This window comes from Syngnathus typhle, linkage group LG17 (assembly GCF_033458585.1).
Source record: "Syngnathus typhle isolate RoL2023-S1 ecotype Sweden linkage group LG17, RoL_Styp_1.0, whole genome shotgun sequence".
Lineage (NCBI taxonomy): Eukaryota > Metazoa > Chordata > Actinopteri > Syngnathiformes > Syngnathidae > Syngnathus > Syngnathus typhle.
In genome coordinates this window covers 6,107,662-6,135,515 of record NC_083754.1, presented here as the reverse complement: position 1 = coordinate 6,135,515, position 27,854 = coordinate 6,107,662, and the positions used below count along the sequence as shown (strand labels likewise).

The following is a 27,854-nucleotide window of genomic DNA, read 5'->3' as shown; positions in this document are numbered from 1 at the left end:
CTCCACCCCCGGTTGTCATGGTAACGAGAAAATAGCCCTGCTCTACATAAATAAAGTATTGCAATGTGCTTACTGTACTGAACCAAGGCTCTTGTGTGGGGTGGGGTGGGGTGGGGGGGCAGCTTCACGCAGGTAAAAACCATAACAGCACAAACGAAAATTTTTGCTGCACAAACCAGCACAAACAAAGCACAAACGAAGCAGAGTATTTTGCTTAAATTTTGCCTGGGGTGGGGGGCCAGCTTCACGCAGGTTGGCCACCGTGGGTTTTCTCCGGGCACTCCGGTTTCCTCCCACATCCAAAAAACATGCTTGGTAGGCCGATTGAAGACTCCAAATTGTCCCTAAGTGTAAGTGCGAGTGCAAATGCTTGTTTGTCTTTGTGTGCCCTGCGATTGGCTGGCAACCGGTTCAGGGTGTTCCCCGCCTACTGCCCCATGACGGCTGGGATAGGGTCCAGCACGCCCCCGACTCCCGTGGGGACTAAGCGGTTCAGAAAATCGATGGATGGATGGAGTTATTTTGATGGCTTTATCCTCACGTCCGCTTGGCTAGAAGCGTACGTTACGATTCACTAAATTGTTGCATCACTTCTTGCAGTCAGCCTGGTCCTCCACACGTGCTCTGACTCAGCCGAATACGCCGGCGTTTCAAGAATACTCACGCTTCTTCCTGGTCTGTCTGCCCGTGTTCTGGTCCTTCTCAGAGCGAGCTCGCGCGAAGACGTCTGAGAATCAACTGATTTAAAAATGAAGCCAAAGAGGATTACACTGTTTTTCTTGCTTTTTTACTTTGCAAACCAAGGTAGGCTCAAACATTTCAATTGTTCATGTGTTTGTCGTGTAATGCTTTAAGGCATTATTTTCAACCGGGGTCCCGCGGCACACTGGAGTTGGCAGCAGCGGGTAGCGATTTGCCTTGTGCTTGCAGACGAGAAAATTGGTGAAGCATGGATACAGCGGCAGGTACATGGGATGCCCATGCTGGTAGCATTGACAGCGACGTTGTCATTGTGGATAGCGAGACGAGTCGATAGTGACATGTTTTTGAAGAGAAAGAATGCCGACACTGTACTCAGCACACACTGGTGTGCGATGAGAGCCGTTCAGCTGTGCCGTGGGATTGTCCAATATTAATAACGGAGCGCATTGTAAACACGATCGCCGAACCACTGGTCAGTTCGCGCAAGGTCTGGTCAGCCACTTGCTAATCGTGCATGCGTGGAGAATCGGAGAATCTTGAGATTTCATATTGTGTCTGTCTGATTGTATTGCATCGGCACATATTCAGTTAATGTGCGTTTTGCTGTGTGCTTTTGCGGACAGTGACCGACACTATGACGATTGTGGTGCGTTTGTGGTCCAATGGAAAACAGAGCATGCAGTTCAACCGGAGAACCTGGATTGGTTATTTTTCACATACATAAAATAAACAGTCAAGTCGAGACACCTCGACTGTGATAGCCACTCAGGTGCTGTCAGAACAACAGAGCGTCTTTAAAAGTGACTTTGTTCTTATTGTTGCAATATTTATAGACCTAGTCTAATATAGTAAACAAAATCACGTTGATTCTTTTATTTTAGTCACAATCACTTTAAATAGTTTATTTCTTACACCGTCTAAAACCTGTTTAAAAAACTGTCACTTTTATTTCAAAAAAGGAATACAATTTAAAGAATATTTAGTATTTAAATTATTCGACTCTCCGTACATCATATAGGAACAGGACTTTACGTCTTTCATTTTAATATAACTGATTTTAATATAGGAGCTTAACAGATCTTTGTTGGCGGTGTGACGTGAGATTTTTTCCAATGAAAAGGTGTGCCGTGAATGAAAAAAGGTTGGGAAACACTGCTTTAAGCCTTAAAGCAGTGTTTCCCAACCTTTTTGGTTTTCTTAAAGTTTGAGGGGAATGACTAAATATTCTTCTCGTAGATTCTGTGCAGGATGAAGTGTCTTGCCGTGAAATTAAAGGCAACGAGGGCTGTTTCCACAAATTTGATAAACGTTGCCCAGGGGGTCAAATTGTCGTTAAGGAAGACAAGGTATTTGGATTTCAAACTTATCTCTTATGTTATTGTTGTTGTTTTTTAGCGATCTGACACTGATCCATTGAACTTCTGTTTGCTAACAGACCACTATTGGCCATGCCGACTTCAGCGAGAATCCGCCCAGCTTTGACATCTATAAAACATTCGCAAGATGTATAAATGAGAGTGGTATTGTCATAAACTACGGCAGTAACATTTCAACAGAGTACCACAATTGTAATGTAAGTTATGTTATTTCCATATTGTTTTAAACTTGTCTGTAAATGTATGTGATTTTTTTTTAACCATGGATTCTATCATGGTCAATTGTACCGTCTTTTGCATTTCAGGGGATGCCTGAAGATAGCACAGATTTCTATTGTACTCATGATACTTCAATGAATGGTGAGTTTGGAACTGGTCTGAGTCATGAAATGCCTAAAATGACACCTAACAATTCAAAACTGTGATTTGTATGTTAGGAGCGCCCGGAACCAGTAGCAAACCCAATGTAACTCATCCTATCGCCAATGATACTTCAAAGAATGGTGAGTTTGGGACTGGTCTGAGTCATGAAATGCCACAGTTGAAAACGAGTCCCACCCCCTGATAACGATGACTGTATGTGTGGCTGGCATAACCTGGTCATGGCTGTGGTTGCAGTCATGGTCGGGGTCGGGGTCGTGGTCGTGGTCGTGGTCGTGGTCCTGTGCATCAGGAAGTATATGAGGTAATATAAAACCTTTCTACATTTGTTCAGTAAAGTTATTGGCGATGACAGCGGAAACAGCACAGAACAAATTGACAGGCAGGCGCCACCCAACAAGCCATTTGCAATACTTATTTTAAAGGAAAATTACTTTGGCTGACCGAGGAAAAGTATAGATTACTCGATTATCAAAATATGAGATTCATTTGATAATTGATTTGTTGTTTGTTGATTAATCGATTTATTTTGACACCTCCACATGACTCCAGGGAAAAGGAAAAGAAAAAGATGCTGCCCAAGTAAGGCTTTTTTGTTTTGTTTAAAAAAATGTATGAAATTGTAAAGGAAAATTATGGATTACTCAATTATCAAATATGATTATCAAAATGTGAGATTCATTTGATAATCGATGTTTGTTGATTAAGCGATTCATCATCTATCCCTCAGGGCTGTGCACTCAGACCCTCTACTGCCACGCGCCACTGCCGACCAGCCCACAGAGACAACCTCCGCCATCGAGCTCCTCTCCGAGGATGACGAGGCTGCTGTGGTGAATGGTCTTTCTTGATTCGCTGGTCATCAAAAAACATTCGGACGATTGCTGGCCCAGAGAAGGAACACTTCAGGGACACACGGCTGATTGGGAAAATATTTTATTCAACCGATGTCAGAGTGATGTCTCTCCAAAAATTTGAGTGGCCCCAAAAGCAAAGATGTTAGCAGCCCCCATTTTTCCTTCTCTTTCTCTGCGAGGCCCCACATCTTTTATACCTCGTAAGACAACAGCTGCGGTTCGAGTCTCAGTCTACTGGTTGCTTTCATGCCTGGTCTTCCTGGTCACGAACAAATGGCCCTTCCATATTCTAGGCTCCTACACATTACTAAAACTAAAGCGTCTCTGTACCACAAAAATAGCTCATGGTAGTCTCACTGCTGCTAGTTCACCACCTAAAGGCAACATACAAAGACGCATAGAATCCAAAATTTACTACACTGCCTACAGAGAGGAGGTCTGAGGTTGGCAGCCTGGTACTCAGAGAACTCCTTTGCCTTGAACACCAGCAAAAAAAATATCGATTTCAGGAAGCATAACACTGACATAGCCCCCCTACACATCAACGGCGAGCGCTTGGAAAGGGTCCACACCTTCAAGTATCTCGCCGTCCTCATCTCAAACAACACCTCCCAGTCAGAGAACATCACCTCCATCACCAAGAAGGCACAGCAGCAGCTACAGTTCCTGAGAGTTCTCAGGAAGCACAGCCTCAACTCCAACCTGCTGCTGACCTTCTACCGCTCATCCATTGAGAGTTTGCTGACATATTGCATCACAGTATGGTTTGTCAGGAAGAGACTGCAGAGAGTTGTCAAGGGACCACAGAAGATCGTCGGCTACCCACTCCCCTCGCTGACGGACATTTACACCTCCTGCTGTCTCAGGAGAGCTAAGGCAATCTCAGGAAACATCTCCCATCCTGGCTTTGTCCTGTTTGACCTGCTGCCCTCAGGGAGGCGTTACAGAAATATCAGGACAAGGGCAACCAGACTTAAAACCAGCTTCTTTCCAAGAGCCATAACTGCTGTCAATACGAACGTGCGATAAGTCTGATCTCTTTGGACTGCATCTTTCTACGTGCAATATATTTATGCTTGGTCACCATAATTGTGCAATTGTCATAGCCATTGTATTCCTTTGTTCAGACAAGCGTTCTGGGTCTTACCTTAGCAAACTAACAACAACCATAACTGTGCAGTTGTCACTTTGCAACCTTGTCTACATTGTATACAGGACTGCCTCTGTCAGGGTTTTCCAAACTATCTTGATCGAATGATTATGTTGGAATGTAACCTGTAATAAATAACCTAGCTTGGCCCACCCTACACAACGTCATAAAACACACCCTATGTTTTGATGACAGTCCATCCAGTCCACTGTCACCCCCACCCTGTTTCTCTTAATAAAAATGCAGTCTCAGAAAATTAGAATATTGTGATGTTCTTTATTTTCTGACATGCATTAAGCTGTAAGCCATAATCAGCAATATTGAAATAAAAGGCTTGCAATATTTCAGTTGATTTGTAATGAGTCCAGAATGTATGACCTTTTTGTTTTTTTAATTGCATTTCAGAAAATAAAGAACTTTATCACAATAGTGTATATATAGTTTAACATTTATCATATATATATTTTTTTTCTATATACTTTGTTTTATTTTGCGCTGTTGGGCAGTTCCAATCTTGTTATACTATGTATAATGAAAAATAAAAGGCATTCTGATTCTGATGATTTTTGACACCTCCACGTGAGACTCATAATTGAGTCCCTTCCAGGAAAAGTAAACCAGAAGGGAAACAATAGGGAAACGCCGCCCCTCCATTAAGGCCGCTTGTGTCTGCAGGATTGTCGTTGAGGCTGCCCAAGCTCGTCCAAGCTTAGGTTGGACTTGTTTCTTCTCTGCCAGTAAGTAAATTCTTCTGCAGGTCTTTAAGTGCGAACCATTCTATCAACAAATGCTCCTCAGGCAACACTTCTGTGAAGCTCCTGAAGTATGCGGATGACACCACTCTCATCGGACTGATCCGGGACAGAGACGATACTGCGTACAGACAGGAGGTAGAGCAACTGGTCCACTGGTGCAGCCAAAACCACCTGGAGCTGAACCCGCTCAAGACCTTGGAGATGACAGTGGACCAGGAGAGACCCTTCACCACTTCCACCCCTCACCTTCAAGTTCCTAAGATCCACAATCTCTCGGGACCTAAAATGGACCGGCCACATAGACTGTGTCCAGAAGAAGGCCCAGCAGTGGCTGTACTTTCTGAGACAGCTCAGAAAGTGTGTGTGTGTTGGGGGTTGCTCTCCCTAGTGGTAGGCAGAGGAATCACTTCTATAAATGACAAAACTACGTACATGAGCTGTTGTACGAACAGTTTAATTGAATATTATTTTCTGGTCATTAAGGTGATACTGAGAGAGGGAAGTAGAATCTCCTCAAAGTATTGGAACAGCAAGATTACCTCCAAAAACCTTGGGATTGCTCTTGCTAGCTATTCCAATACGTTTGGAGGCAACTGTATACCTCCAGGTGATAACATGGTGTTGACTTCACCATGTGGCGCTGTTCCACACCGCTACGGTAGCAGGGCCGATTTTGAGCGGGTTGGGGTTATTTCCGTTGATATTTGCCCCAGGGCAGAAGAACGGATACATTTTGTCTGTGAAGAAGTCAGTGAATGTGTAGATGGTTGTCATGCTGACCGGATTGGAGAAGATCACCTCGCCGGCGTCGTAGTCCAGCTGCACCCTGACCCTGTTTAACTCGCCCTCCACGCGCAAGGTGGTGCTGGGCCTGGTCATGGCTGAGTAATCGCCCTCGTAGTGTGAGATCATCCAAAAACCGCCCTCGGGGCAGCCGGAGATGCGGCCTTTCCTGTCGATGGACTCCTTGACCACCCCGAGCATCCAGTCTTCCTTGTCTCCCACCTCCACCTCCCAGGCGTGGCGGCCCGCCGTGAAGCCTTCGGAGCCCAACACGAAGACAAAGTGGCCAAACCGCTCCGGGTTGTCTGGGAGCTGCTGGAGGGAGCCGCTGTTAGCCACGCAAGTGAGGTCCTTGGAGATGGACAACCACGAATACGCCGTGTTGGGATCCAGGGTGATGGGTGCTAAAAGAAAAAAATGAGCATCATTTTCAAACATATGTAAAAATGTGGCTAATTTACTAATTATCTCCGCACAGATTGCCCACCCATTTTTCTCCCACGCTCTGCTTCTGCAAGTTGAATCAAACAAGCTCCACCCCCGTTGTCATGGTAACGAGAAAATAGCACTGCTCTACATAAATAAAAGCATTGCAATGTGCTTACTGTACTGAACCATGGCCACCATCTTCGCCCAAATGTGGTACTTGAGGGAACTGACGTGCTTTGCCACGTTGAGAAGCGCTCCAGGAACTTTTCCCGGATCCTTCACTTGAATCTCTGCCCTTTGAACCGTCGGAAAAAAAAAAACCATTCAAATTTTCTAACACACAACACAATCGAGTTAAAGTGGTTACGACATCGTCATGAATATAAACACGCTTACCTTTTCTTCGTGTTGGGATAGTTCTAGAATGAAAAGTGAAAAAACATTCAAGTATGAATCTATTTCTAACATTCTTTTAATGATAATCTCCCTTTATTTGTCCGCTCGGCTTGCAGATGAATCGGCAAAACGTAAAGTCACCTGCAGGAAGCGCGCGTCGGCGGACGCGATCTCATTCTCCACGGCGATGACAGCGTGCGAGAAGGTAAGGATGTCTCTGGTGATGCTGTCGGCCTTCTTCTTCACCAGCTCTCGCTTCTCCTCCGCCTCCTGCTGCACGACAGCCAGCCGTGTTGTTTCCTCCTTTTGTAGGAAGTCACGCAGCTGCTGAAACTCCTCTTGGATATGCTGCTCAGTGGCCAGAGTTTGGTTCTGAAATCAACAACATAGAATACGACTCCAAATTGTACACAAGGGGTGCATGTCAGGTTCAGTAAACTTTAACTAGTGGCTCAAAAGCTCCCTCTAGTGGCGTGTGATTGAATCATTGTCTCAGTAGAGTTCAGTTGTATTTAACTTTGAACTACATTAAATTGTTTAAGAATGTTTTCTTTTTTTTTTTCATTTTGTGCAATTTTAATTGTATCATTTTGTCATTACTTTTTAAATGTTGCCCACATTTTCTTTTTTCTATAAAACAAAAACATGCATCAAAAAACTGTTGTCACGTGCAAAAACATCTTTCATTACGTTGGATTGTTTTCAAAGCATTCTGTTTGTTGATACCTTGATGTGCACAGTTGTGTCATCACACTCCTGCTTGGCCTCATACAGGCGCCGCAGGTTCTTCTTTAGGGGGATCAGATCCTTCTTCAGCTCTTCCTGAGGGCAACACCATGACATGTCAAAGAATAGACAGGTTGTAAGGGTGATGACACATTTCATAGTCTTGCATTTGAACCATATGAAATATAAAACAAGCAAAAATATATATATATAGTTGCTCAATCATAACAATTCCAAATTAGACATACAAAACACATTGATAGTGATGAATCATAACAGGCCAAATGAAATCCCCCAAATATGAAAATACAGCCAAAGACACAAGAAAATCTGTCGCTAGCACCAGACCTACCTTACAATCGTGCGCACCTTCTTCCAGAGGACACACTCTGTGACCGTGGTGTTTCTTGGAGGTGTGGCACACGCAGCAGAGGACCTCCAAGTCATCTAGGCAGAAGAGCTTGAGGACTTCTCCATGGAAATCACACCTCACCACCTGCTGCTGCTGCTCCTCATCCCAGTAGCCGTTCAGTCCTGTAGCCCCCGCGCTGTCCGCCCGGCGCCGCTGCTCCACCAGAAAGGTGTCAGCCACGTTCTTGAGGGCCAAGCTGACGGTGGGCTCGGTCAGCGAGCATTTCCTGCGACAGATAGGGCACTCGCGGCGGGCCTTCTTCTTGTTCCAAAACTGCTGCAGGCAAGCCCGGCAGAAGCTGTGGCTGCACTTGAGCACCACGGGCTCCTTGAAGATCTCACAGCACACCGGGCACGACAACTCCTCTTCCAGCACGGAACTCGAGCGCGACGACACGGCCCTCGGTCGCAGGGCCGTGTTCGCCTTGGAGGTCTGCAGGAAGGAAAGCTTCCCGGGCTGGGAGGAAGCGCGTGGGCGTGACGCCATGGCTTAGATAATGCGATCCTCAAACTGCTGAGAGTGGACTAGGCTGGGTTTACGGCAACAGGGGCTTTTGAACTACAGGGACTCGAAAAACAGGTTTGGGAAAAGCCCTTATTGGCTACTTTATTTTTTTTTACGTGGAAACAGCAACACATGGTCATGTGATGCACACTGTCAACCTGAGCAGAAAAAAAACTAATTGTGTCCAAAATGGTGAGAAAGAAACTGAAGCAAAAACACCAACCATGTGATCTTGATTAGAACTGCATTATAATTAGCCATTAAGAGTGCCATACAAATTCACGTTTGCTGCAGTCAGTGTTTAGTAACATCATCTCCAAAGTGTGAATAACAAAATGGCTTCAGAATTCTGCCCACACACAAGAGCATGTTTTTCCCCAAACAAGCAAGAAGACGCATAACAGGAAGTCGTTCCTAGTAGACCTTCCTCCTATATGAACTCATATTGAAAAGAAAAAAGTGTTTTTATAACTTAAATTCCTTTACTTCCACAGCGCTGCCATGTTTATCACTTTATATAAAAACACTAGCCATAAAAAAAAAAAAAAAAGCAACTAAACTGCATCTCTGAACTTAAACAAGTAACCTAACGCTGCTTTTTTTTTCTTTTTTTTTTTTTTTTTACAATATAAGTGTCATCAAAAGTAATACCGCAGTTACCACAATAGAAGGTGCGACTCAAACACTACTGCCTGGCAAGCTACACTTAACATTATGACCTTTTAGACAGCCCACTTCTCCTTTGGAAGTCAAATACAGCAAAGTTGATGAATAAAAATTAAAACATGCTTGTCAAAAAAAAAAAAAGCAAGTAGAGAGGCTCGGAACAAACACAACACTGCCAATACAACAGAGCCTCTGTTGTCTCGGGCCACCGAACCCCATATAATATCGATTTGTGTGTGTGTGGAAGGGGAGGGGCAACCAATATATGGCCCACCATGCAAGTTGACACACATACAAACTAAACAAGAAACATTACCAAAACAAAGTGAACATTTAAGACATGCGTGGCCCTTGAGGGACTGAAATGGCAGCTTGATAGGGAAAAGATTTCTCAACCCTGCAGTAGTCAGTGTGCGGCATGCACGTTCGCGAGGTTCGTCTTCATGCTTACACACGCATATTCCTTCACACCTGCCGAGGAATGCTAGGGCCACACTAAAAAAAAAAAACATAATTGCACTACCAGATTTATGTGAAAATCATACACACATAAGTTGCATGCAACAAACCAGACGAATCTTTAAATTACTGTGATTTTTGCGACGCCGGAACGGATTAGTGGCATTTCCATTCATTTCAATGGGGAAGGATGATTTGAGATGTATCAGAGAAAATACATTTGAACTTTCCAGGGTGGCCCTGACACCCCTTTACAGATGGGAACCACAGGAAGACGAGCTAAAATAAAAATAAATGCACTTGATTTCTGCCTCTTTGTCACAAAAGTCTCTACCAAAGACAAACAGCAGGAGTTAAACAGTATAAGTGAATAAAAACAAACCATTTGTGTTGAGTTCCCAAGTAGTGACCACACACACACAAGTTCGTCAGGCTCCGTCGGCAAGTCATGTGACGTTCACACCCGTCCGACTTTAGCGTCGCCGATAGCGCCCCACACGTCGAAGACAAACTCATCCGGGAAGGCGAAGTCTCCCAACGTCTCATCGAGAGCCTCGGCAAACTCGTCTGGGTTCTTTTTGTCCTTTCCCAGCTCCACCATGGTGGCCGCTGGAGGGAAATGTTTCAAATTAGGCTTCCAAAATTCTATATAAATTAACAGGAAAATTAGCTTACAAAAATGTCTCTTAAATGTTAGCAAGACTTGACTATAGCCTACAGTGGACGTACCCAATTCGCTATCTCTGATGCCCATGTAGCTCTCCAGGAGGTCGTCTACCTTCTCAATGGCTTTTTCCTCAAATGCCGAGGGCTGAAGAAGGCGTGACAAACCAAAACATTACACACTCAAAATACACAATTGAGAAAATGTCAACTCGTCAGAGTTCACTGCAAGCTCACCACTTCCTCTACAGTAGCGGGACCCTTAGAACGCAACCGTAAGGTTCCCCTGCCGGTGCCTAGCTGGACCCCGGATGATGACCTGGAGCCTCCAGATCGCTGGCTGATCATATCTGCACATAGCAAACACTCAGTCACACACACACACAGTGCACAGACGGGAAGATAAAATCCACGTCAGCTCTACCGAAGGCTTTGAGCGGCTCCACCAGCTTGATGGTGAAGTCCTTCCCCTTGGGCAGCTCCTTGAGCATCTTGGCAACCTCGTAATGCCGACAGCCAATCAGGCGATGGCCGTTGATGGACTCGATCATGTCGCCCACGTTGATCACCTGGATCTGATGGATGATGCTACCTTCGCGGATTCTCTGCAGGAGATGGGGCGAGGGGCGCGGATATAAAAAAAAAATTGTTCTGGAGAGAACTTTTCAAGAAAAGGGCCTCACCTTGATGAAAGCATAACCCGCTCCATTATCAGTGATGGTCAAGCCAAGTGCATCCTCCCCTTTGTACACTTCAATTTCTTTCTTTTGGCCTTTAATGTGGGCAAAGATAAAGTCCTCTAACCCAATCTGGCCTCCCAACAATTTGTCCATATCCACCTTGTGAGTGTTCAATGTGCAAAACATCACCTGCAGAGGAAAAGGGAAATGCTTATGTTGTTCAGGTCCTGATATGAAAGGTCCACGTGGCGACTCACCTCCGCCGGAGGTATCCCGAAGGCTTCGCCGATCTTGGCGTAGAGCTCCCGCACGTTGCTGAAGCCCTCGATGCGTCCGGTGGGGCTGCCGTGGGCCAGCTGCGTGTGGAAGATGAGGCGCGGCCGCATGCTGCTTGGCGGCGGGGGCAAACCCTCCGAGGCAGCGCCTTCTCCCAAGCCCACCACTCCGCTTCCGTTCAAACCGTCCAAGTTGAGACCAGCGCGGATGGGCTCCGCTTCCTCATTTTCCACCAGGGGGGACGCCTTCTTTCTTCTTCCCAGACCCAGAGGCATAGTCTTTCTGGGAGGGGGGGTTGTTGAGACAGTGGTGGTCCTATGAGCAGGTGGGTTGGATTTGTAGATGACAGTGAGACTGTGGTGCTTCAGACGAGCTCGAGAGCTGTCTTAAAGCGCCAGGGTGTGGACATACAAATCCACACATCAGAGAAGTGGAATACAAGACCAGGAGGGGTTCCGCGGGGGGTCGTCCGCTGCTAAACAACAAAAAAGAATGTAAGAGTCGATGAGTGTTCTTTTGTTACATAAGCGAACCCAAACAATGCACATCTGTAGATGCTTTCAAATCCATGTATTTCCATAAAATGCTTTTTCTCACCTGTCATGTCACAGCTAGCGCGCTAACGGAAATCGGAAAGCCCAACACGCCCATTTAAACACAAACATGAATTACAACTGACGCCCTCGTTAACATTCTCAATTTAATAGTGACTTGTGAACAGAGTGTGGTTAAAACAGGACGGGCCAGTCAAGTCTCACCCCAGCAGGAGTTTTTAGCCAAGCGTCGTTAGCTAGTCCACTAACAGCAAGTCCTGAGGTGAAGTTGTCAACAAAATAAGATCCACAAATGAAATCGTAAGAGTTCGACCACCCAGCTGACAGTTGCGGTTGTCCTGGATGGGGTTTAAAAGCAATGAAAAGGCGCCGGGTGTGTACAGCTTGCGTGCTGGTATGCAGCTGCGGATGGTTAGCTTTAGCTTTCCAGCCCGGTTAGGGGTGGAGCAATGATGCATCCACGTTCACTTGGAAAAATGAAACGCATTAAGGGTAGAGCCATGACGCTTTCAAGTCCACTCGGAAACATGAACACCTACATTCCGGACTGTTATTCCAAATATTTTTACATGGATCACGACGGTTCAAACGTTTAATGATACGTGTAGTTATGCCAGCATAAATACTTGAATGCACCAAGTTTGTCCTCTTTCTTGGCTTCCGGAGACATCTTGTTTTTATGTAAAAAATATTTTCTTTTGAAAAGTCCACACTTTGTTCATAGTTGCCTGCACAAGTCTTGCAACACAGGCTAAAGTCTTTATATTTCATTTTGGTGTGGAATCAGAGTAGCCACGGATGCCACTGCATCTGCTCCAATGTGGCTCGCTGCTCCATGTCTGATGTTAAGCAAATCCATAAGAAGTCTTTGCAATCTGCGGGGAACAAAAAAGGTTGTTAGTTGCAGTGATGGAGAAAAGAAAAAGAAAAAAAAAAAACTTTATAGAGCTTTTCACAACGTTTGGAAACAATCAGACCACCCCTGAAGTGTAAATTAAAATTACTGATCTGTCCCCAGTTTCCAATTCAACATTTAAAGGTCTACTTAGTGCTTCAGGGATAACCTTTACCTTGAGATAGTACTCGGTTCAACGTGAGGCCCTTAAAGAGGAACATGAGTGTATCAAAACGTTCGGTTCCGTCCAGTAATTCGAAGAGCAGCGCGCCTAGCTGCCAAACGGTGGCCGGGCCGGCCTTGTACGGCCGCTTAAAAACGTATTCTGGAGGGGCGTACCGTAAGGTTCCTGTAAGTAAACACAAAGAATATTTCGGGTGATGTTTCTTAAGATAATCCTTGGTGATGATTTTTTTTTTCCCATTCGGTTTCTCCCGCTTTACCGGCATATTCTCGATAAGGTTCTTCGTTCACGAAGCAGCTGCAGCCGAAGTCAATGAGGCGTACTCGAGGGAGACTGAAAGTGGCCTCCAGCAAGATGTTCCTCTGCTTCAGATCTCGATGGAAAACGTTGACGGCGTGCATTTTGATTGCGGCGTCCACAAGCTGCTTCATGATGTTCTGACAAACGTAAAAGAGTTTTATTTGCCACTTGAAAAAAAATTGTCATAAGAATCTCTTTACCTTTGCTTCATACTCCTCCAACGGCCCAAGTTTGTATTTGGTCCTGAACGTGAAGAGGTCCACGGAAGGTACCGGCCTCTCCATGACCAGAACCAGCTCTTTTTCTAGGTCATACGTGTCCAACAGCAGGACGACTGCGGAGGAGCCGTCTGCGTTTTTTAACGAGGATGCTTGCAGCATCAGCCATGCTTCTAAGGGCACCTTCTGGACTTTTCCGTTGATGTACTACAAATGAAGAAATATTGACTGTCAGGATTTTATATATTTTTTTTACGTAGGTTTGCTTCTGTTTGAATTTTTAAGCGTGTTGGGCAAGGCTGGCACACTCACCAAAAAGACGCTCTCCACTTTTTCGATGGGGATGTATTTGATGGCCACCTACGTGATAGAGTCAAATCGTTATTACGGGGAACGATGCTTTTCATAAAAGCGCACTTACTGGGAAACAGTCGCTTTTCCTGAATCCAGCGTATACCGATCCGAAGCCTCCTTCCCCGAGCTTTTCTAGCTGCTGATACTTCTGCACAAACAATGCTGCAAAGACAAAGATCAGGTTTACTTTGCTTACCTCAGAGCAGAAAAATTGATTTTTTTGGGGGGGAGGAATGCAGTACTGGATTGTGACTTTGCAAAGTTCTGAACTTACTTTGAGTGGTGTCGGCCGGTTGCAAGGCGGGCGGGCAGCAAGGACAAGCCGGGAGGGTGGCGGACTTCTGGGCGACATTCTTCACGGGTTGCCTGGTTTGTTTTTGGACTTCGGCTTTCACGCTGGACTTCCTCTTGGTGGTCAACTTGGCCAGCAGAGCTTTGACGGACACGTCGGCGACTTCTACCTGAGGCTTTTTGGCAACGACGGCCACTTCGGGTTTTGCGCTGTATTTGCTGTTTAGGACTTTAGCCAGCAGGGCCTTGACGGACAACTCGGTGGTGGGTTCCTTGGCGAGGACATCCGCTTTGGCGTTGGACTTGCGTTTCGGCCTTTTAGCGGGCAACCCTTTGGCTGTGACCCCGATGACGTCCAGTTCTTGCTCCTTGGTGAGTGACTCAGGTTTTAATACTGCTTTACGTTTACTAGTCCTTTTGACCTGAAGAACATTCCCCGGAACCTCAGCGACTTCCGGTCTCTGTTCCTTGGGTTGGATGTCTTGTTTTGGGGTTGTCTGCCACTTGGTCCTCTTGACCGGCACCACCTTCTGGGAAGTCTGATCTATGGTCTCCGGTATAGTTTGCGCCAGCTCCTGTCCCGGCTGCTTGGTTTCGCCAACGATTGGAATGGTGCCACAGAATCTCCTCATGGGCATCGCTCCGTTTCTGATGGCCTTAGTGTCAGGTTTCAACAGCACGCAGCCTTCCATAAAGGGGGTGAAGTCTCGGGCCTCTGTAACTAAGAGATATCAAATTGTAAGTAAGGACAAAATACTTTCATATTTTTATTTTAAAATCTAAATGTTTAACACGTTTTGCACCGTGATCATTTGCATGCCTATAAGCCACCCGCTACTATTTGGGAATATTATATTACAAAATTATTTTATGTTCCACCATGATGACGACACGACTCTGGTGGGATGGAGGAAACGGAATTTCGGTTTCTTTGTGTGTCTTGACATATGAAGGGATTGACAATAAAGCTGACTTTGACTTTAAATGTCTTTCAAGTAGGGGAGTGAAGCACCAATAATCTTACCAGCCTTGTTCACTATGCGCTGCTAAACATATTATGAAACCTATTTCTCCAAAGCAAGTTTAAAGATTAGCACTTCCGTTGCTTGTAACTCACCAGGGTGGATGTTAGTGGGCAGAAATGGAAACGGGTGAAACTTGTCGACGTTCATGTTGCTGCTGTTGGCTGCAGAACGGGCCCGTCGTAATGTTTATTTCTTGAGTGTAAATATGGATCCCTTTGCACATAATGCAGAGACTGTGTTTTAGAGGCTTGCGCGTGCCGCAGCTGAGTCATAAAGGGGCTGTGATCACAAACACGTCAAAGGCGCGGACTCACCGGCGGGACTCGAACAAGGGCCCGACGGGCGTGACACAAGCTGGCGACTTAAACCGGCGCCGAGCACGACCTTCAGAAATCAATCCACTTTGGACAGACTTGAAGCGCCGTCACCTTTTCTCATCGTGATGCGCTTGTGAGCTTTGCGAAAGCTGTTATTGACGTTCCAATCAAAGTGCTCAAGTATGCGAGGTTTGCTTTATTAGAGGCAACTGTGCTGTTATTACAAAAAGTCATTACGAGGCACGATTGGGCTGTGCCGGACTACGCTGGACAGTGGACAATTTAGTTTACAGTTGAAGCAAAAAAGCGTTGGTAGCAAAACAAATCGTGTCCAAGCATTTAATTTTTGTTACAAATGCATATATAATCCGTTGCAGCCACACCCCTAATTTTTTTTTTCAGTGAAAGTAGCGCACTATATTTTGTACTTCATACAAACGTGACAAATAAAATAGAATGGTAAGAATTAAGCAGTTTGAGCGTCATGATTTAGTGCACGGGTTGTCAACCAGTGATCCCCGTTCCTCTAGTGGTCCGTGCTGGTATTGCAGGTGGTCCGCGAAATGGAAAATAATTGTAACATTTTTAAAATATAAAAGTGATGTATTATTTAGACTGGATTTATTTTCCAGCTAATTTTGTAAATCATTTATCCATCCAAATTATGTCAAATGTATGACATATGACGCTTTGGAATTTCTCAAATTTCTAAAAAATAAAATAAAAGTCATTAAATGTACCTACCATTTAAATCACAAGGATGTGCAGAGTCCCTAAATAATTACCACACGTGAAATTATGATTTCAACATTTTATTGAAAATAAACATTTGGTGGGCATGGAAGAAGTGCTTGCATTTAACACGTAATTTATCTTTTTTTGGCAGCAATAAGCAGATGTGCACAACAATCAAGATACATTTTTGGACCATTCGTCTTCATACGCTGTGAAGATCGCAAATACAGCCGGGAAATTTTGTTTCCTCATAGGGGGGTCTGGGCTTTAACTCGAAGTGGCCATGGAGAAAGTATCTCTTTTCCATGTCAACATATTTTCTTTTGAGAAAAAACCCAATGATCTCTGTCACGTGCAGTAAAAATACAGAAAGAAAACTGCTCCAATGATCATTAAAAGGATTTGTTTGGAATGCAGAGTGTTTGACTACACATCAAAATATATGATTGACACACTCAACAGTTTACAATGAGTTGATGGGAAGCATCAAATGAGCCATGGATGTTGGTGGACCTGCACCAGGGTGGCGCGCTGCTCCGGATCACACTGCAAGCACATTTGCAAAAAATCTCTGCAATCTGGATTGGAGAGAAAAATGGCAAATACTTGTGAGTTTCAGGTCACGTTTTGTATCTGCCTTTTTTTTTCTTTCATGTAATACCTTGAGAAAGAACTCGATTGAGTTGGAGCATCTGGGAGATGAAGAGGAGTGTGTCAAACTGTTTGCTTCCAGCTAATAACTCAAAGAGCATGGCCCCAAGGTGCCACACTGTGGTTGGGCCCGCCCTGTAGGACCCCCTCAGGACAAATTCCGGAGGAGCATAGGAGAGCGTCCCTAAAATAAAACAGCACAAATTGCACCACTGGTTGCTATAAATTGATGAGTGAGTTGACTCACCGGTGTAGTCGTGATAAGGCTCCTCGGTTACGAAGCAGCTGCAGCCAAAGTCGATGATCCTCACTCGGGGGACGCCGTAGGTGGCCTCCAGGAGGATGTTTCCCGGTTTGAGATCCCGATGGAAGACGTTGACGGCGTGCATTTTGATGGCGGCGTCCACCAGCTGCCTCATGATGTTCTGACAAAGTCATTTGTGATTGGTGCAAATTACTCACACAGATCTAAAGATGATGGAGGATCCTATCCAAACCTTGGCTTCATTTTCCTTGAGGTGTCCTAGCCGACACCTGGTGATGTACGTGAAGAGGTCAACGGATCGCGCCGGCTTCTCCATGACTAGCACCAGCTCTTCGTCGAAGTCGAACTTGTCCAGCAGAGACACGACGGCCGATTGCCCGTCGCCGTTTTTGATGCACGACGCCTGCAGCATGAGTAGCGCCTCCAGGGGGATGTCGTGTTTCCTCCCTTTTATGTTCTGTCGGAGAGAAGACAATAGTAGAAGAAGCAAAGTCGAAAGCTAGCTCGGAAATATCCACAAAAAATAAAAAGGCCTCGATTGAGGTTCTTCTCACCAGGGGGAGGATCTTGACTTCATGTTTGGGGATGTGTTTGATGGCCACCTAGAGGACACAGTCTTTAGTGCTTACGGAAAAAAAAAGGAGTATATAGCTAGCTATGTTAGCTTAGTTATGACATTAGCATTTGGTTAAACTAGCTAACAGCAGCATTATTTTATGAAAATGTAGTAAAGTGTCGATACAGACTACTTACAGGAAACAAATCAGTTTTCCGGTAACCAGCGTAGACAGATCCGAAGCCTCCTTCGCCAATCTTATCGAGTTGCTGATACTTGTGAGCTAACGAGGCTGCGCAGAGAAACAAAAATCATGATCAAGCAGAAGCTGGTCAAGGCCTCCCATGTAACTTGCAGACTAACAGTCTGTTGGGGTTTACCTTGACAAGTGGTGGGCAAAAGTCTTTTCTCGGCATGTTGCACCATGGACATCTGGGTAGCTTTGAGCCACTGACTCCTTGTTAGGGTCTCTGGTTTTGTACTGGCTTTTTGTTTGGGTCTTTGAGACTTTAGGATATCGGTAACTGTGATCTGCTGCTTATTTTGAAGGGTTCTCAGTTTTGTGTCGGGCTTCCGTTTGGTTGCGGTGACAGTAGTCACGGTCTCCGTTATACCGGCTTGTCTCCATCTAAGGATATCTGGGTTGGCTTTACTACCTCCATTACACATTCGTGTTTCCAGTCGGGTCTTATCTTCTGCATTCCTAGTCTTTATTTTAGTGTTACTTTTTATTTTCCTTATCAGGATGTCTGGTTTGGTTTTACATCTGTGCTTCTTCGTGAGGGTCTGTGGTTTGGATTTACCTCGGTGCTTCCTCATATGAGTCTGTGGTCTGGGTCCAGCCTTAGGTTTAGACCCGTTTGCTGGTACAATCTTTACAGACACCTTGGTGGTTTCAAACCTCTGCTTCTTCACAAGGGTCTCAGATTTTACACCAGCTTTCCACTTGGTCCCCTTAGTGGGTCTGACCTTCATCGAAACCCTGGCGGTCGTGATCCTTCGATTCCTTAGAAGGCCTTCTGGTTTGGGTGTAGTCTTTTTGGCCACTTTAGCCCTGACAGGAACTTTTGTAACTTTGACCCTCTGACACTCTTTGAGTGTCTGCAGTTTGGTGCCGGTCTTGGGTTTGGATTTGGTCCTCTTAGCCAGTGAAGCCTTGACAGATACCTTGGTGGCTTTGACACCAGTTATTATTCTCATATGCTTGGTCCTTTTGGCTGGCACACTTTCATCAGATGCTACCTCTCTGAAGCTTCCAGCATCTGGGAGGTGGTCATAATGTCTCTTTGTAGGTAGTCCTCTGTTCCCAAAGACCATACCTTCAGAGTCTCTCACCACCATATAATCTTCCAAACATGAGCAACATTCTCTGGTGCCTGCAACTGGTAGAAGAAACTCAACATCAACTTGCTTGTGCAGTTTTGGTCAATTTAAATTAAATTTTAAAAAGGAGGATTTGTTGTCTACAATATTGCCAATCGTCTTTAAAATCTTCATGTCTATCACATACATTTATAATACTGCACATAAAACATTTTAAAACTTGAGATACATCATGAAGGTTGTGAACTTTTTTCTTATGGGGAAAAATGAGTCATTTGTCTCAAGTGCATGATAGTTATTTGGAAAAAATGACTGAATATCAAATCAATTACAATAAATTGCTATTTATTTTAACTTGGTTAATTCCACAAATGTATACACTTATATTACACCCACCAGGCTGGAGGTCGACATCCATCTTGTTTCTAAAAGCTTCGCACTGCCAGTGGATGAAAAAAATAAAATATATATTTTTTCAACTTGCATTTAATCACAAACATAAGATTACAATTAAATGAGAACATGATTTACGTCAGTAATGTGGTCATAAATCTCAAGGTTACGTTCCTTTTAGTCACCGACACGTCAAAGCGAACTGCTCTCGGTGGAGGTGACGTCAGCAAGGAGCTCACGCGCTTATGGCCGCGTTTAAAAGTCAAAGTCAGCTTTATTGTCAAAACCACCAAAAGATATTAATATGACTGTCACACTACCTGTAAGGCCTCACTCGAGTTGTTTTATATCAATTTACAATTTTTAGGGAACGCTTACCCCGCAAATTGTGAGACTTACCAACATGTGATTTAAGTATCCTGCATGTTTCCACTTGTACACTAGATGGCGCCAGAGACACCGAAACCCCGGCACAAAGGCCACCGACCTTACATCATAACATGTTTTATTTGCATTTTTGCAGTCATCTGGTCAATGAAGTATCAATTCACATATCGCAGAGGCATATAGTCAGTGTGAATACAATAAAATCCATGAAAAACTTCTTAAGTTTATAGTGCAAAATTAAAAAATGCATCACAATTTAACCAGTTGTTGCATGGTCATGTCGATGGCAACAATGCAAATCCACACAGTCGTTAAGATTAAATCAAACCACTTGAATTCCATAAGAAAATCTGCTTGTTTAACCTATAGAAGCCTTTTTGTAAATACATGAAGTTAGAAAGGACAAAGTATTATAAAACAGAAATGTTCTGCTTGTATTTTTTTTGTTACAGGGCCCTAATTTAAACAAAGGTGTGTAAACTATATCCACTTCATATGATGTAAACAAAATAAAGGCAATGATGCCATTAAAAGGATTCAAGCTAAACAGATATTACGCATCTCGACGCGCGTAATATTTGTGTGACTGAGGGAAAACCTGCCGCCTTTTTCTTTAAAAGCGACGTGCAAAAACTCAAAACTAGAGAAGTATTTTAAAGTTGCTTTCAACGTTCACACAAAACTACATGACAATCATTTGGCACATCAACTAAAATTATGTTTTCCCCAAGTTCATACAAAAAGTGTACTAGCGCGCTACTTCACTGGCATTGTTAATTGCAGGACTAACGCACCAGGAATGGCGCGACTGAGGTAACCGACTTCGTAAACATAGTTTGCATGAGGTCAGCCATGATGAAACGGCGCTCACAGTGCTACGTCAGCGGTACGGTTCATTTACGTGGAGCTAGCACCTCAGGCAGCGGAAGTAAATGTAATGCAGATGGTGGAAGGGGGCGGAGCTTTTTGAAAAATACAGTTAAGGTGCTTTCTGAAATGAAGTCTACAAGGGCGGCACTGAAAAGAAATTACAAGGAAAACGCCGCATAAATATATCAAGAATTTAAAGTGAGTTCTTTGGAGAGAAAATGTCATAATATTACGAGGATTAATGTCATTCGGGTGTGTGAATAAATTGACAATGAAATTTCACTTAATATCATAAAATGTAATGTTGTGCTTTTACACTCATGCACACTGGCTGACTTGAAAAAAAAAAGATTGTGACTTTACTCGTAATATTTTGACATCAAATTAATAATGCATTTTCTTGTAGATTTTGTGTTGCTTAGCAAAATTACGCCATTTGTCCTGCAATATTCCGACTTCATCCTGTTTTACTGTTGTCAGGGCAACCTGAATCGTCCATTCCTTCATTACTGATTTTCACTTTGCCAACTTTTAAGTGTTCGTCTGTGCTAGTAGAAGACGTAAGAGAGAAAAAGCTCCAAACTGAGGCAGTGCCTTTTCACAATTAAAAAAATAATTTAAAAAAAGTCCTTGAATGAGGATAAATACTAAAATCACTTCTCTGGTCTTACGACATTTTGGAAGTTTTGTTTGTCTTCACCAAGCAAACTAAAATCAACGCAAAGCAGCCCTGAGTCATGTACAGAGCAGGTACGTTTGAAAAGTAAACAGCACCCTGAAGAACAGTTTGGAGGGGGAACGGTCTTCCATGCGACCATCACGGCGGGAGGACCTGCCTGAGCGTGTCGCGTGTGTTTTGCCCCAGCTTGTCAGGGAACTTGACGCAGAAGTCCAGGATCATGTCGCCTCGCTTGTCGGGCCACTTGGACAGCGGCAATCCCTCGCCAACGATGCGCTTCTTGGTGCCCGGCTTCACCACGTCTCGTGATGTCACCGTGATGGTGCGGCCGTCCAGCGTCGGCGCGCTGACCGTGCACCCACACAGTGCCTGAAAAAAATATAAGCAGACACTCCAAGTTGTATTATTGACAATATTGTGGGGGAACAAAAACGTAAGCGGTGCATGTGTACCTAAGTGTGGCAAAGTTACTTACATCTCGGAGTGATATTTTGGCAGGGTAAATAATGTCAGAGCCCTCCCTCCTGAACACGGGGTGAGGCTTGTCTTTAACGACAAACACCACGTCGGCGGGAATGTTAGTGGGGGTCTCGTCACCCTCGCGGGGGAAAGTGATCTTGGTTCCCTCTTTCCAGCCGCGCTTGATGTCCACCGACAGAATCTTGTCCTCGCTGCGTATGGTGCGCCCGTCAGGGTTCAGTCTCTTGCGGCAAATCTTCATTTTCTTGGTGCAGCCGGCGAACACCTCTTCCAGGCTCACCTTCAGCTCGTGCACCACCGGTGGATCCTTCTGCTTCTCACGGGCGACGCGAGGGCCGCCCAAGTGGGACTTGAAGGGCCGCTGGAAGCCACCCATCCCACCCATCCCGAAGGCGGCAAAGGGGTCGGCGGTGTCCACCATGTCGTCGCAGCCGTTATGCGAAAAGTAGTGGTCAAAAGGGTTGCGGCCGCCAAAAAACTCGGCGAACATGGCATGGGGGTCGCCGTGGAAGGTGTAGTTGTAGGTGGAGCCGCTGTGGCCTCCGCCGCCACTTCCGGCTGGGCCCTTCAGCCCTAGACCAGAAGAGAAGAGTCATTTGAATCAGTGTTTCCCAACCTTTACTGATCCATTTGCTAACATTTAAAGCGCCCCCCCCCCCCATTAAGTTCAGATGTTCTAGCAGGCTTTTCCTGACATGAATGCAATCACACCATACAACAAAAAGGAATGGGGCTTTTCTTTTGTGCACAAATTTTCAATTACAACAAAGATAATGATGCATAGGAGGGTTTTAAATAAAAATGGCGGACTTTGCAATTAGTCATTCATTAAATTGAGGTGAGAGCGCATGCAAATTAGCGACGTAGTGATTACGTCACTATTTGTCACGTTAGCAATTCTCACTGACAAGTGGGAGTGAACTCTGCAAAAATTCACTAAGAAATTCGGGTTTTTTTGGCACCGTTGCATCTAGTTTCGCAACAAACGTCAGTGGGGTTCTGCCGCTTTCTAGAAAGTTCTCAAGCTGCAACGGTGACACATTTATGGCCACTTTAGGAGCAATTATTGGAAGAATGGGATATAGAAACTAGTCACTTACCTTCTTCGCCATATCGGTCATAGATATCTTTCTTCTTGGCGTCGCTGAGGACGTCGTAGGCTTCTGCTATCTCTTTAAATTTGTCCTCAGCGCCGGCAGACTTGTTCTTGTCGGGGTGATAGCGGAGGGCCTGCTTTCTGTACGCCTTCTTGATTTCGTCTTCTGACGCACCCTTGGCTATTCCCAGCACCTTGTAGTAGTCTTTACCCATCGCAACCAGCGGTCACTTCTTCACCTAGTTGTCGAGGAAAAAAAATATCCCAGGTGGAGCCGCCGCCTGCATGAGCCTTAACCACCACTCACTTCTCGCTAGCTAGAAAGCTAGCGACAGGTAAAGGGTTAGCCTGGCCCGGCTCACTTCGGTACGTAGACGAATTTGCGCTTCGCTGCAAAGACGAAGAATCAAGTGTCACCCAGATGGAACGAGGAGACGTCAGACCCGCGAGTGTCCCGGGTCATCGATGTCTCGACTGCCGGGGCTGCCGAAGCAGCCAGCCATCCGCGAGGAAGAAACTTCTGGAAGAAGCTGGCGCTCCTGACGTGTGTGCGTGGTTGTGTGCGCAGTGAGATGATTCACTCCTTGTTACTTCCGGTTTTGCGCGAAAACCAGGAAGTAGTCTAAAGTTGTCTTCTAGGGGCGATGGCTGATAGTATTGTGCATAGTGATGTGCATTACTGTTCTTTTAAGTGAACCGAATCTTTAGAATCAGTTCTCTCAAAAGATTCGTTCAAAAGACCGAATCCTCTCAGTGAACGAATCACCTCCCAAAGTGATCTGACAATATGTATATGTTTTACGTTGTGTAATATGTGTTGGTGTCCCCCAAAATAAAGAGCAAGTAGTCAAATAAACATTCTTGACACGTACAAAAACTGCATAAAGTTATTAGGTACACCTGAAAATGGTGGTGTACCTAATGGCGTGTTTGTGTGATGTCACAGCTCAACCAGCCAATCAGGAGGTGGGGGTGAGGGCGGGTGTGGCACTTGTCACTTTCAGTTCAGCTTTGGCAATGATTTTTCCCTAATGAAGTGGCCTGTTATTAGGTACACCTGAAAATGGCGGCATACCGAAAGGAGTGTCCGTGTGACGTCACAGATCAAACAGCCAATCAAAAAGTGGGGGTGAGGGCGGGTGTGGCACTTTTCACTTTCAGTTAAGCTACGGCCATGATTTTTCCCTAATGAAGTGGCCTGTTATTAGGTACACCTGAAAATGGCGGTGTACCTAATGGAGTGGCCGTGTGACGTCACAGATCAAACAGCCAATCAGAAAGTGGGGGTGAGGGCGGGTGTGGCACTTTTCACTTTCAGTTAAGTTTTGGCCATGATTTTTCCCTAATGAAGTGGCCTGTTATTAGTACACCTGAAAATGGCGGTGTACCTAATGGAGTGTCTGTGTGACGTCACAGGTCAAACAGCCAATCAGAAAGTGGGGGTGAGGGCGGGTGTGGCACTTTTCTCTTTCAGTTTAGTTTTGGCCATGATTTTTCCCTAATGAAGTGGCCTGTTATTAGTCCACCTGAAAATGGCGGTGTACCTAATTGAGTGTCCGTGTGACGTCACAGATCAAACAGCCAATCAGAAAGTGGGGGTGAGGGCGGGTGTGGCACTTTTCACTTTCAGTTAAGCTTTGGCCATGATTTTTCCCTAATGAAGTGGCCTGTTATTAGGTACACATGAAAATGGCGGTGTACCTAATGGAGTGTCCCAATGACGTCACAGACCAAACAGCCAATCAGAAAGTGGGGGTGAGGGCGGGTGTGGCACTTTTCACTTTAAGTTAAGCTTTGGCCATGATTTTTCCCTAATGAAGTGGCCTGTTATTAGTACACCTGAAAATGGCGGTGTACCTAATGGGGTGTCCGTGTGACGTCACAGATCAAACAGCCAATCAGAAAGTGGGGGTGTAGGCGGGTGTGGCACTTTTCACTAAAACCAGGGGTGTCAACCTCCGGTCCTCGAGGGGCCGCGTTCCGATATGTTTTCCAGGTTACCCTCGTTAAACACACCTGCGTGAAAAGTTTTAGCTCCTTTCACGTTCCGCAGGAGCTAAAACTTTTCACGCAGGTGCACTTAACGAGGGAATCTCGGAAAACATGTTGGAACGCGGCCCCGAGGACTAGAGCTTGACACCTGTGACCTTTGACCACGATATTTCCCTAATAAAGTGGCCTGTTATTGGGTACACTTGAAAATGGCGGTGTACCTAATGGAGTGTCCGTGTGATTCCCTCGTTAAGTGCACCTGCGTGAAAAGTTTTAGCTCCTGCGGAACGTGAAAGGAGCTAAAACTTTTCACGCAGGTGCGCTTAACGAGGGTAACTTGGAAAACATATTGGAACGCGGCCCCTCGAGGACTGGAGGTCAACACCCCTGGTTTAAGTGAAAAGTGCCACACCCGCCCTCACCCCCACTTTCTGATTGGCTGTTTGACCTGTGACGTCACACAGACACTCCATTAGGTACACCGCCATTTTCAGGTGTACTAATAACAGGCCACTTCATTAGGGAAAAATCATGGCCAAAACTTAACTGAAAGTGAAAAGTGCCACACCCGCCCTCACCCCCACTTTCTGATTGGCTGTTTGACCTGTGACGTCACACAGACACTCCATTAGGTACACCGCCATTTTCAGGTGTACTAATAACAGGCCACTTCATTAGGGAAAAATCATGGCCAAAACTTAACTGAAAGTGAAAAGTGCCACACCCGCCCTCACCCCCACTTTCTGATTGGCTGTTTGATCTGTGACGTCACACGGACACTCCATTAGGTACACCGCCATTTTCATGTGTACCTAATAACAGGCCACTTCATTAGGGAAAAATCATGGCCAAAGCTTAACTGAAAGTGAAAAGTGCCACACCCGCCCTCACCCCCACTTTCTGATTGGCTGTTTGATCTGTGACGTCACACGGACACTCAATTAGGTACACCGCCATTTTCAGGTGTACTAATAACAGGCCACTTCATTAGGGAAAAATCATGGCCAAAGCTTAACTGAAAGTGAAAAGTGCCACACCCGCCCTCACCCCCACTTTCTGATTGGCTGTTTGGTCTGTGACGTCATTGGGACACTCTTTTAGGTACTCCACCATTTACAGGTTCATTCGTGTAGATTCACGAGTGAGTGACAGACAGCGTTGCTGCTTGCCAGCTGACACACGTTATGCAGACATTGATGTTTTGATTTTGTATTTGTTGGATTGTAGTTGATGGTGTTATTATACCGAATGTGTTTGAATAAAAGGTTGTAAAAAAAAATCCGTTATGCCGACATTTGTTATTTTGGGGGACACCAACTCATATAACAACGTAAAACACTTTTTTGTTGTTGTTGTTTTTCCTTGCCCTCCTGGGAGTTTAAGATCAGGGGATGTTTGAGAATATTTGTCATTTTTCACATGTCCTGACTGTTGTTAGTCACCTAAATGTTGAACAGAGGCTGTGATGTACCGAAATCAAATTCCTTGTTTGGCACGCTCAAACATGGCGAATAAAAACTCCTGAATCTTGAATATCGTAATATAAAGCAGTTAACCAAATGTCAGATTTTTATGTTTTAATTGGAGAATATAAAAACAAAGAATAAAACACCAGACAAGTTTTAACATATATGTTTATTTAAAAAAAAATAAAAATAATAATAATAATAATAATAAAAGTGCATTTCAAACCAGCAATCCAATGTGAAATTGCTTGTTATTTAAAAACTACTATAAGTGTTATAAAAGATTACCCAAAGAGAAGCATAATCTCCCCGTTGTTGCATAACGGCGCATCCCTTCATGCAATAAAGTTAGCCGTTAGCTTGGAGAAAACGTGCATAAAAGAAGTGGTGTTTCAGTGAGAGGTTCTTTCTTTCCTTGGCAAATCGTAAATCGACATCCTGGCTTACATAGTTGACGCCAGGAAGGAGACGCAACACGTTCACTGACTGATCCGTTGATGCACGGGGGGAAGGAAAGCAGTTCACACATGAACTCGTTCGCGAACGGGAAAGTCCGGATTCGTTCCCTCACTGATTCGTTCTCGCAATGAACTGGAAATGCAAATCACTGACTCGTTCACTAACAGATCCGTTCCGTTGGTGAACGGGAAATGCAATTCACGACTCATTCGTGAACGGGAAGGTCCGTCATTTTCTTCTTCGTTTTGTTTTACGGCGAGGTGGCACCAGCTTCAATGCGCATTACCGACACCTACTGGCTGAAGTCATATGAACTGAAAAAAGAACGAATCACTTTAAGAAGTTCACTGAAATGATTTGTTCTTTTGAACAAATCGTTCACTCACGAGCCAACACTAGTTCAAAAGTAAAGCCGGACGGGGTTTGAACCCATAACCTTCCAGTCTCAGGGCAGACACTCTACCACTAGGCCACTTCACTTAGCTGTAAAAAGATCAAAACCAACACAATGCATGAACTCACAACAAATAACTCCTGCAAATCAGTGTGACTTCTGCTGTTGCCTTTGCGAGACCAGATATGCGTCATCATGAGATTACCCGATAAATCAGATGTTCGGACCTTCCCAGTGGAGGCTCTGACGAACCCCTGAGACCGACCCACCCAACCCAGGTTAACAATCACTGGTGTAGTGGTACACTCGCCTGTGTTGTGTGCAAGCACCACGAGTTCGATTCCTGCATATGACGGTGTGCATGTGTGCGTGCGTGATTTAACAAAAAGTCCTCTTCTACGATAATGTATCTGTGTATGTGCGCGCGTGTGTGAAAAAACTAAATTTGACAATGCACAAAAACTTTGTGAGATTATGAGAAGACCTTACCTTACATCAATTTTAAGACTAACCCAATTCAGAACTAATGTTAGAAAATTATTCCAAAATATAATGAAACAAGGTACTTTATGAAAATTAATTTTGCAATTCAAGAATATAATACAGTATGTGACTCGGTAATACAAAAAATGCTGCCCTCACAATTGAGAATTAACAAATGGAATTGGCAGGAATCATATAATAATACTATATAAATAGAAATACTTCTAACATCTGCCAGACATTTTGGAGTATGTGAAATCACCACGGTAGAT

At 44.8% G+C, this 27,854-nt stretch overlaps 5 protein-coding genes across 6 annotated transcripts; 1 reads left to right on the top strand and 4 right to left on the bottom strand.

Annotated features, from left to right (window-relative positions):
• The first annotated feature begins 434 nt into the window (after positions 1-434).
• On the top strand, positions 435-5,026 carry LOC133170047 (uncharacterized). Its single transcript, XM_061302694.1, has 8 exons — positions 435-804; positions 1,939-2,048; positions 2,138-2,275; positions 2,384-2,438; positions 2,516-2,581; positions 2,697-2,763; positions 3,012-3,041; positions 3,190-5,026. The coding sequence occupies exons 1-8, from the start codon at positions 750-752 to the stop codon at positions 3,308-3,310; spliced, it is 642 nt and encodes a 213-aa protein (XP_061158678.1). The 5' UTR covers positions 435-749; the 3' UTR covers positions 3,311-5,026.
• Positions 5,027-5,654: 628 nt separating this feature from the next.
• Positions 5,655-8,512, bottom strand: trim35-12 (tripartite motif containing 35-12). Its single transcript, XM_061302612.1, has 6 exons — positions 7,908-8,512; positions 7,556-7,651; positions 6,971-7,201; positions 6,830-6,852; positions 6,610-6,728; positions 5,655-6,408 (listed from the first exon to the last, which is right to left on the bottom strand). The coding sequence occupies exons 1-6, from the start codon at positions 8,451-8,453 to the stop codon at positions 5,849-5,851; spliced, it is 1,575 nt and encodes a 524-aa protein (XP_061158596.1). The 5' UTR covers positions 8,454-8,512; the 3' UTR covers positions 5,655-5,848.
• Positions 8,513-8,701: 189 nt separating this feature from the next.
• Positions 8,702-12,230, bottom strand: gipc1 (GIPC PDZ domain containing family, member 1). 2 transcript variants are annotated; one of them, XR_009718488.1, is made up of 8 exons: positions 11,974-12,230; positions 11,197-11,690; positions 10,943-11,128; positions 10,684-10,864; positions 10,497-10,609; positions 10,326-10,407; positions 9,979-10,205; positions 8,702-9,632 (listed from the first exon to the last, which is right to left on the bottom strand). XR_009718488.1 is itself a non-coding variant. In XM_061302671.1 (7 exons), the coding sequence occupies exons 2-7, from the start codon at positions 11,488-11,490 to the stop codon at positions 10,054-10,056; spliced, it is 1,008 nt and encodes a 335-aa protein (XP_061158655.1). In that variant the 5' UTR covers positions 11,491-11,690; positions 11,974-12,230; the 3' UTR covers positions 8,702-10,053. The 2 variants fall into 2 exon arrangements, 1 of the variants encoding a protein (XP_061158655.1); XM_061302671.1 differs by having other exon boundaries at positions 8,702-10,205.
• Positions 12,231-16,192: 3,962 nt separating this feature from the next.
• Positions 16,193-19,049, bottom strand: LOC133169992 (aurora kinase B-like). The gene is made up of 7 exons (XM_061302603.1): positions 17,941-19,049; positions 17,758-17,852; positions 17,559-17,606; positions 17,237-17,461; positions 16,987-17,164; positions 16,750-16,923; positions 16,193-16,666 (listed from the first exon to the last, which is right to left on the bottom strand). The coding sequence occupies exons 1-7, from the start codon at positions 18,899-18,901 to the stop codon at positions 16,575-16,577; spliced, it is 1,773 nt and encodes a 590-aa protein (XP_061158587.1). The 5' UTR covers positions 18,902-19,049; the 3' UTR covers positions 16,193-16,574.
• Positions 19,050-19,764: 715 nt separating this feature from the next.
• LOC133170029 (dnaJ homolog subfamily B member 1-like) lies at positions 19,765-23,384 on the bottom strand. Its single transcript, XM_061302670.1, has 3 exons — positions 22,793-23,384; positions 21,688-22,265; positions 19,765-21,581 (listed from the first exon to the last, which is right to left on the bottom strand). The coding sequence occupies exons 1-3, from the start codon at positions 23,001-23,003 to the stop codon at positions 21,351-21,353; spliced, it is 1,020 nt and encodes a 339-aa protein (XP_061158654.1). The 5' UTR covers positions 23,004-23,384; the 3' UTR covers positions 19,765-21,350.
• Positions 23,385-27,854: the final 4,470 nt, after the last annotated feature.

Bases quoted from the DNA above. Each gene is read 5' to 3' on its own strand.
- LOC133170047 (XM_061302694.1), top strand. From the start codon at position 750: ATGAAGCCAAAGAGGATTACACTGTTTTTCTTGCTTTTTTACTTTGCA. The intron at 2,439-2,515 runs GTGAGTTTGGAA...TTTGTATGTTAG, and splicing joins TCATGATACTTCAATGAATG to GAGCGCCCGGAACCAGTAGC. The intron at 2,764-3,011 runs GTAATATAAAAC...ACATGACTCCAG, and splicing joins TGCATCAGGAAGTATATGAG to GGAAAAGGAAAAGAAAAAGA.
- trim35-12 (XM_061302612.1), bottom strand. From the start codon at position 8,453: ATGGCGTCACGCCCACGCGCTTCCTCCCAGCCCGGGAAGCTTTCCTTC. The intron at 7,652-7,907 runs GTAGGTCTGGTG...TGTTGCCCTCAG, and splicing joins AAGGTGCGCACGATTGTAAG to GAAGAGCTGAAGAAGGATCT. The intron at 6,409-6,609 runs GTAAGCACATTG...TTTTTCTTTTAG, and splicing joins GGTGGCCATGGTTCAGTACA to CACCCATCACCCTGGATCCC.
- gipc1 (XM_061302671.1), bottom strand. From the start codon at position 11,490: ATGCCTCTGGGTCTGGGAAGAAGAAAGAAGGCGTCCCCCCTGGTGGAA. The intron at 11,129-11,196 runs GTGAGTCGCCAC...TTTCCTCTGCAG, and splicing joins TCGGGATACCTCCGGCGGAG to GTGATGTTTTGCACATTGAA. The intron at 10,610-10,683 runs GTAGAGCTGACG...TGCTATGTGCAG, and splicing joins GGAGCCGCTCAAAGCCTTCG to ATATGATCAGCCAGCGATCT.
- LOC133169992 (XM_061302603.1), bottom strand. From the start codon at position 18,901: ATGGTGGTGAGAGACTCTGAAGGTATGGTCTTTGGGAACAGAGGACTA. The intron at 17,607-17,757 runs GTAAGTAGTCTG...TGTGTCCTCTAG, and splicing joins GGAAAACTGATTTGTTTCCT to GTGGCCATCAAACACATCCC. The intron at 17,462-17,558 runs GTGAGAAGAACC...TCTCTCCGACAG, and splicing joins AAGTCAAGATCCTCCCCCTG to AACATAAAAGGGAGGAAACA.
- LOC133170029 (XM_061302670.1), bottom strand. From the start codon at position 23,003: ATGGGTAAAGACTACTACAAGGTGCTGGGAATAGCCAAGGGTGCGTCA. The intron at 22,266-22,792 runs GTAAGTGACTAG...CTTCTGGTCTAG, and splicing joins TGACCGATATGGCGAAGAAG to GGCTGAAGGGCCCAGCCGGA. The intron at 21,582-21,687 runs GTAAGTAACTTT...TATTTTTTTCAG, and splicing joins CCAAAATATCACTCCGAGAT to GCACTGTGTGGGTGCACGGT.